Source organism: Artemia sp. Qi Xiang Cuo, chromosome 9 (genome assembly GCF_049724085.1).
Source record: "Artemia sp. Qi Xiang Cuo chromosome 9, ASM4972408v1, whole genome shotgun sequence".
NCBI classification, from domain to species: Eukaryota; Metazoa; Arthropoda; class Branchiopoda; order Anostraca; family Artemiidae; genus Artemia; species Artemia sp. Qi Xiang Cuo.
The window spans coordinates 15,985,872-15,994,770 of NC_142802.1; the positions used below are offsets into that span (position 1 = coordinate 15,985,872).

The window sequence follows — 8,899 nt, forward strand, 5'->3', positions numbered from 1 at the left end:
ATTAAAGACTTCTTCCAAGAGGGTATATTAATTCAAACAATGTATTTGGACTGAAATATCCAAGAAGTTTAGTACGTATTATTCAATATTTTTCGAAGACCCGTGGGGGAGGAGGATGCGTTCAAACCATTGTGAATTTGGGAAATCCCCCTCTGGTGTGAAGCTACGCTAGCTGGACGTCAGGTTCTGCTTCTTTATTTCTATAAGATAGGCTATTTCTTTTGTCTGTTGAAAAAATTAATTGAGTTTAGTTTATAATCCATAAGACCTATGACCTATGAACCGACTATGAACTATGAGCTATAAGACCATAGCCATAAGGCTATGAACCGACTATGAACTATGAGCTACAAGACCATAGCCATAAGGCTATGAACCGACTTGTCACGGGAGAGAACTGGATGGGCCGACACTCGGCGTACTTGGCACTCCCTTTTTTCTTCTTTTTTTGCGCTCAGTAATCATCACTTCAATATTGTTCTACGGATGTTTACAGTTTGTTTACGTCGCTATTCCAGAAGTCACCTATTCCTCTATTCATAGTGATTGTTCTACATTGTAGGGGTAGTCGTTGTAGGGATATAGATGCGAACTTATATAAGCAACCTGTTCAAAGGGGAGTTCAAGATCGTGTCCTAAAATTGAAGTCAATGCTGGCTTGAAAAAGGAACCTGTACCGTAGTTGATTTACTTTGTGTCCCCTGCGCTCCCATCCCCTCCAAATCATGGCTTTCCCTAAGCTTCCAGTAATTTTTAAAGCGAAAGATGATCAATATTTAAGCTAGTTAAGTATATTTTCCTCTTTTTTCATCACATTTTTCTATGAGCGCTTGTTTTATGAAGCAATCATCAATGTTGTTCTATGAACGGCGATAGTTTGTTTACGTCATTATCTTACAGGTCACCTATTCCTGTATTCATACTGATACTTGTACCATGTAGGTGTATTCTTGCCAAGAGTTATCCAATCAATGCCTCCAGCTTAAATTTGGGTAACAGGGAGGAATATGTGTGGCTTCTGGGTGAATTATTTAGTGTTCAGCGACGTCAATCTGGTATTTCGACGCTTAACTCCTAGAAGATTTCAAACTTAAGTTAAGTTAAACAACATAAGCTGATTTAAAGTTAATTAGATTGTGAATTACTCAGTTTACCAATGATGGCAGGTAAATTAAAGCTAAATGATTTGTTTCCTCTTTTGTTTTGAATGCTGTGTTTTTATTATGTTGATAAACATGTTTGAAGAAACTTTATTATATTGATTATGTTTTGTTAGGCCTTTGACGATGCCATCGCCGAGCTCGACACATTAAATGAAGACAGCTACAAAGACTCCACCTTGATCATGCAGTTACTGAGGGATAACTTAACGCTATGGACCTCCGATGCTCAGGTACCCTTTTAATATATTTTCTCTCTAATTTTGTATATCTATGTCATGTTAGAACGACCATCGGCTTATTTGGTTTGTGCTAGCGCGAAATAAAAAACAAATTGATATATCGTGTGTTAATTGGAATTCTTGTTTTTTTCTGTAAAAAATTTCTGTGGGGATGGAGACTTTAGCGGAAACAATTGTCGAAAAATGAAAACGTAAGAGGGGGAAAGGTTCCTGAATTTTATTGGTTTTATTGTAAGCTGGTCATTTTGTTTGTGAAAACGTATGTCAGAATTATCTCAAGCACCAGCCGCCAATCACAAGCAACAGAAAGAGTTGATAAGGCTAGTTTTTTTTTATAGATCTGATTAGTTAATAACTAGTTACGTTCAACTGGATTGGTTTTCCTTTGTGAAATTTCAAGTAAGTAAAAAGAAATAAATGGGTTTTAGTACCGAGTTTTTTAACATCCACTCCCTCTGTTTTTCCATCATCAAAGGATCGGAAAGCTTTTAATCACATATACTTTTATAAAGCTGGAATAAAAGCTTGAATTTATTAAATTTTTTATTTTTTCACTTGGAGTTCTCCAACTGTTAGCACTCATATTTTAAATTTTCTTTCTAAGCAAGATGTGTCTTGTCATTTGGTGTCTAAAGATACTTGGAATTTAGATTTTTTTTTTTTTTCCCTTTCAAAAATGGATAGTTTCTCTTTTTGTCACTTCCAAACAATGTCTTAGATAGAAGTTTTTGAACTATTTTTTTTCTATATCTTGCATCTTAAAAAAACACATCGCTGTATAATCAACTAGTACTTCGAATGCCAAGGACAGTGAAAATGGAACCTCATTGTTTTAATTGATTGGTGATGAAAGACTCCATATGACCTATATTGTTCCAATATAAGTAAACGGCGAACGGATTTAGTATTTCTAATTATTCTTTGGTGGGTGGAACCCGGTTGAATTGGTTGGTGGCATTTGAGAAATCGTGCTTATTCGCCATGTTCTCTTGTAGTTTATACGACCATTTTCTCCTGTCGAACCACTATTTTTACACTAGCAATAGGTTATATTTATCAATTATATGTATGTATTTTAAATTAAACCATTCCTGAAGACAAACTCCTTAAACATTCCAGGATGAAAGATAGGCGCGTATGCAGGGAATTAATGTGAGGGAGAGGGGGAGTAAATTCGATGGGAGGTGTAGAAAGTTTTATAGAGGGTGCCATTCTTGCCGCTCGGACGTATCTTCAAATATCCACTTGTTATAGGGTTCTATTTTGAAGACGAAACAGGATGTATTATTCCTGGTCGCGGGCCCCTTTGCAACTAACCACCAAAAGATATTTGAATATATGCTGGAACAAACGAAGGGTTTCTTGGTGGGGGGTAGGGGATCCCATTATGTTCACTACTTATAATTGGCCTCGGAATAACGGTTCAGTTATAGAGTTCACATTTTTACACATTAATGTATTTTGCCTTTATTCACTTTTATGCGCTAGGATTTTTCCCTGTATAGCCCACTTTTTTAAAATAATGGAATATCAAATACTTTTACTAGTATTTTGATAATAAGTAGAATACTAGTAGGGGATCATAGTGTCTACCTTCTAGGTAATTAAACAAAAAACCTTTTTTATTAAACATGTTAGTATATTGTCCTTTCTTTCGACTTTCAAACTGCAAAAAAAGAGAAAAAAATTGCTGCAGGATTTTAAATAATTTGATATAGAATTTAATTTAGGAACGGTATTTACGAATATACTTTCCTTTGCAATGAACGACCATGCTCAGTGTCAAATATGTATCAAGGAACGGTGCTGACCTTATTTCAAACAGTAAGCTGTACACAAAATTTGGTTACATCCCACTTTCTAGGCCTAATGAGAGAGATGTTGAGATGGCTAGGACACGTTCTGGGGACGAAGGATGACAGATTGCCAAATATTGCCCTTTTTTGTCAACCATCTAGGGTCAAACACAAAGCAGGTCGTCCCCAAATCGAATGGAATTTCTTGGGAGGGTGTCAAGAGGGAGGCAAAAAAAAATCAATACTAGAGACGTTGCTACATTATTATGATCAATTTTTTTTGGTTTGGATACAATATTCAAAGATAATTCTATTGCACAGTTGTTAGCTATTAGTTGCTAATTATTATACAATTGGCTTATTATTACTAATTATTATATAATTCGTTTTAAATGATTAATAGTTGCTTCGCGATGATGAATATTATGATACCGTATATTCAATTTGCTTAATATATTTCTATTACTTATTCGGAAGAAAATGATTTTTCAAATATTTATAATTATCAATTTTTTCCTGTCGTTTGATACTTCCCAAAAACCGCACCTGTTATTAGAGGTTTCCACCTGACTGCCTCTGGGGGCAGCAATTTTTGGTTACTGATGGTAAGCTGGCAGCTAAATGGTGGCATCTTTATAAAAAAAAAAATTGGCATGAGTATTTTTGTTCGAAAACCGGTTATGTCATTCTTGATGAATGATGTATAAGGCTGAGCTCATTGACTGATTGTCGATTATTTTTGGTTATGAACTTAATGAGTTTTAAGTTGTTGCTATGACTAATTCGTGTATGTCTGAGGTATGTCAGGCAATTTTCTGTTTTGCCGAAGCCTTAGACCTTTTGATATCACCGTGTTTCAATCAAAAGGGTGCGTCTCCTAAATTTTAGCGAAATTGATTTTTTTTTCTTCGCGGCTAAGTTTCAGCTCTGGGGCTAAAATGAGAAACACATCTGAAATGAAGGTGTATAGTTATATACTGTGGCTATGTTTTGACCACAGTTTATATAATTATCCAGTATGATCTTTCCCTATCTCACCCATTATAAAAACCCGGACCAAGGTGCGGACCAAGGGACTAAGGCTCCAGAGAACGTTTTTGCAGATAGAAACATAGGCGGCATCAGATCTTTTCACGGGTAGACAAGTCAGACTGTGATCTAATCGGAAACAAGTGGAAACCCGCTATTACGAATAATGCACTTTGTTGGAAACAATCGGAAACAGACTAACCCGTTAATGCAGAAAGAAGTGGGAGGAGCTTTTTGTTCGCACCGAGAACAATGACCAGAAATGATCTGCGATAAGCTTACTGGATAATTGTATGAACTGTGGTTTTGACATAAAAAATCGTGCGAGGTTGATAGTCAAGGCTAGAAGTATGGGGATGTTTTGATTTTGACGTGCCTTTTGTACCTTCTTTGAAGTAAATATGCTTCCAGGGCTCCCTCTCCCCGCCAAAAAATAACTTATTTGCATCTTCTTACACGGATCATTCCAAATAAGATTAACCATGAAAACCATCGTCTCAAGGTTTTTATTTATTTATTCTTTTTTTTGTTTATTCATTTCATGGATTAAAGAAATCATCCAATTATTTTTTCTTACCTTCTTTTATTTAAGTATTACGACCATTCGAATTTTTATTATTTTGACTTTTGTCTCACGGAAGAAAGTAATTTATTCTAACAAAAGCGTAGGAAATGAATGACCTATGTTTTAATGAAGCGTTAGTACCCAGGGGAGGACAGGAGGAGCTTCACTCCCTCGCGTACTCGCTTCACTCCCTCGCTTTTAATGAAGCGTTAGTACCCAGGGGAGGACAGGAGGAGCTTCACTCCCTCGCTTCCTCGCTTCACTCCCTCGCTTTTAATGAAGAGTTAGTACCCAGTGGAGGACAGGAGGAGCTTCACTCCCTCGCGTCCTCGCTTCACTCCCTCGCTTTTAATGAAGCGTTAGTACCCAGGGGAGGACAGGAGGAGCTTCACTCCCTCGCTTCCTCGCTTCACTCCCTCGCTTTTACTGAAGCGTTCGTACCGAGGGGAGGACAGGAGGAGCTTCACTCCCTCGCTTCCTCGCTTCACTCCCTCGCTTTTAATGAAGCGTTAGTACCCAGGGGAGGACAGGAGGAGCTTCACTCCCTCGCCTCATATAAAAGACAAAAAATATATAAAAAGCACTATTGTGTCTTCCGCCGTGATAAAAATACTTTATTTCCACATAACTGATACGGACAAAAGGGATCAGTGCAGTGCTGTCTTCGGGCATATTTTAGTACTTCCTGTTGCGTTTTATCTTGAAAACGCTCAATAAAAGAGGGGCGCTTTAAATGACAATAAATGACAACAAAAAGAAAATAGGACTAGACGCTGCTTTTTTTTCGAAACTTATAGCCAAAAAATGGGGGGGGGGGGGCACGAAAATATATAATGATAGTGGAACAATTTTTCTTCCTAATTCGGAAGAATGTTGATTGTGTGTTAATGAAACTTTCAAAAATGGATTGCGACCTAAATTAGGACCTGAAAGACGTTTACGGTATCTTACCTCTGCTCTTTCTCTTCCTGACTTATAGAACTTAGTACAAAGCGAGAGAAAAAACAACTCTTTCTGTATGAAGTGTCCTGGTAAAAAAAAATATATTGTGTTCACATCGCTCTTAACTTAGGCAGTGCTATTACGCTGCGTATGATAAATCCAATGACCAACCACAATTGTTGTTTGTTTATATTAGCAATAACCCTATTAAACAAAGGGCAAAAGATCACTCTTTGAGATATTAATTACAATAATAATGCATTGAAAATTAGTAAAAAAAATAATAATAAAAAATTGTGAAATTAACCAAGCCTTAACATATTCTTTTGCACCGCGCGGGAATGAACCTAGAAACCTACGATTGGTAGGAACAGGTAATTCCACTACACCAGTACAAGGGTGATTGATAATATTATTTTAAAAGGTTGTGTTAATTGGAAGAATCATAATTTGCTATCTTTAATTACTCCATGTTGTCTTATTGGTTCAAAGCTTCACTTCTGAGCATTGATAGTAAACAGTCCGACAATGCTGTTAAAATAGGTTAGATGGAAATCCTTTGGTAAATTAGGAGGAGGTGAAATTACTGACCTAGCTAAGAAATAACATACCTTTAGTCAGAGTTGCATCCTGAATCCAAACATAAAACTCATTTGCGTTGGAAATGAAGTTTCAATTGCTCCGAGTTGTCCTGTTGGTTATACTGGGTGTTTTCGGGCATATTTAGTACTCTCTGTTGCGTTTTATCTTGAAAACGCTAAATAAAAGAGGGGGCTTCAAATGGCTGTTAATGACAACCAAAAGAAAATAGGAGCAGACTCTTTTTTTCAAATCTTATAACCAAAAACTTGAGGGTTGGACGAAAGCACGAAAATACAGTGACATTGTTGAGCAAAAGTTTTACTTTTTATTTTGGAATAATGTTGATAGTGTGTCTAAAGGATAGATTGCACATAAATTAAGAATAGGGAAGACGTTTACGTTATCCTACCTCTGCTTTTTCCCATCTTGACTTGTAGGAGTTTCATTTGTCACAATCTTGACTTATTTTTTTTTTCGGTTAGTTAGAAAAAGTTTCTGATATATTCTCACTGAAACTTACAGTCTTAACTAGTATGGAAGCGGTGGGGTTTGGAACTTAAAAAACATCTTCCTTGGCTCCAATTAGGGTTGTAAATAATCTGGAAAAGTTTCATTCACATAGATGCACCCCTTTTCGAAGTTAACAAAGGTCACTAGTGTGAAAAGGGTTTGAAGGTTAAAAACTGAATAATACCAACACCGAGTCATATTGCTAGCCATTCTGGCTGCTTTTTTGTTTTCTTTGTCTTCTTACCTTCAATGTCCTATTTAAAGTTGGTCCAGTCGCAATTTAGGTATAATTTAAGGAACGCATTCTCAAGCTGGTTCTGATTGTTTACATTATTTTCCATAATAGAGAATGACAACTGAAATGTCAACAGTGTTGAGTTGGGCTGGACCGCCTGTACAAGCAATACATGATACAATAATGATAATATAATAGAGATTTTCCATGTTAAAGGATAAAAATAATATTTTCTTGAGCTTTGATATCTGAATCTTGAAATATCTTAGAAGTTGTACATAATTTTATTATTTTCTTATCACATTAAAGGTGATCACTGGATTGTCTTTACTGTCCTTATGATACCGCCCCTATTACTGACTACTCACAGCAGCACGAAACTGACGAGTTCCACACAGCTGCATACGCTACTCCTCTACTCCAATTTATTCAAAACTTTACTCATTGATACCAAGCTATGTTACGCGATTCCCGTGCTTAATTTCTCTTCGGAACAATTTTACGCCATTCAAGTCCTTAATAAATCTGATCAATGAGCTGAATCCACCCTGGGCAGGATGACTAATATGACTTAATCGAGAGGGTACCAACTTTCAGAAATTACGCACAGGAAGTAGCGGTTCGGAGATGGACACCAGGTTGCGGGAAGTGAGTGTCTTCTCGGACTTAATGTTTGCTGAATGTAACTGATGGTTCAATATTACTAGCCTATGGGGATACTTGATGTTGAGACTTACTACATACAGCGAGAAATGTTTTATTGTTATTATTTACATCTACTATTCAATATGTGATGCCTTTTGGGTTTGGGGTCATTGAGTTCTTTGATGTTTTTGGAGTCTAGTTAATGTAAGGTTTCTGGTGAAAAATACCCTCTGTTCATTAAAAGCTTATTCACAATGATATTGTACTGATATCGAAATTTAGCGGATTTGAACTAATAAGAATTTTTTCTTTATAAGTTTTTCAGCCAATCAGAAAATTCTAGGAAAGATTTAATTGGATCAAATTGGCGGTAGTCAATTCTTGGTATTAGTAAGATCTCGTTGTGAGCGGGCCTTTAACTAACTTAGAAATTTCTTGTATCCACGGGTTTCTTTTTCTGCTTTCCTTAATGTCCTGTTTCTTTTCTAGGGCGATGGAGATGAGCCAGCGGAAGGAGAGAACAACTGAGTATTGTTTAATATTGTCCAGTGTTAATTAAAAAGAAGTAATTTTACAATCTTGTTTTTTCTATAAGTCGAAATCAATCACAGAATCAAGTGAGAAAAAGATCAGCCATTCAAATAGCCAGATTAATCGTCATATTGTTTGAAAACGTCAGAAAATATTTTCCTGTGGAACTGAGATTGGTTTTATTAAAAGGCTTATCTTGGTTTATCACCAGGTTCTGACTTTTTTCTATAGATGGATTGAAGTTTTATTATTTTTGTTAATTATTAAGTGGAAGCGTTAATTTGCCTCAAGCTTTCCGTACAATGCTTTTTATCACTGATGATTATATACTTCTTTTTTTTTCTTTTTTTTTTTTGCTGTTCTTTTGTTCGGAACTCAGAAATAAAAACTGGTGTTTTCGTTAATTGTCTTTTTAAGTCTCCGAAGTTAGTTAGTTGAATATGTTAAGCATTATAAAGTGATATCTGTACTGAAAGCTCAAAGTATTAGTTTTTGCTCTTTGTTGACTCTAAAAAAATAAAAATTTCTTAATTATAGTTCAATAACTATAATAACTATTAGTTATTAATCTTATTTTAGAACAAGCTTATCTTGCCTTGTTTTTTTTTTTTTTTTAAAAAAATATCTGTTTTGTGTTCACTTTCCCATTGAAGACTCAAAAG

General features: G+C 35.8%; 1 protein-coding gene across 4 annotated transcripts in view; it reads left to right on the plus strand.

Annotated features, from left to right (window-relative positions):
• Positions 1 to 8,641, plus strand: part of 14-3-3zeta (tyrosine 3-monooxygenase/tryptophan 5-monooxygenase activation protein zeta) — a 59,766-nt gene extending 51,125 nt beyond the window's left edge. For all 4 annotated transcript variants that reach the window (XM_089094309.1, XM_089094307.1, XM_089094310.1 and 1 more), the window contains exons 6-7: positions 1,277 to 1,393; positions 8,196 to 8,641. In XM_089094309.1, the coding sequence (XP_088950435.1) occupies positions 1,277 to 1,393; positions 8,196 to 8,234 (156 nt within the window). In that variant the 3' untranslated portion in view covers positions 8,235 to 8,641. The remainder of the gene's footprint in view (positions 1 to 1,276; positions 1,394 to 8,195) is intronic.
• The last annotated feature ends 258 nt before the right edge of the window (positions 8,642 to 8,899 follow it).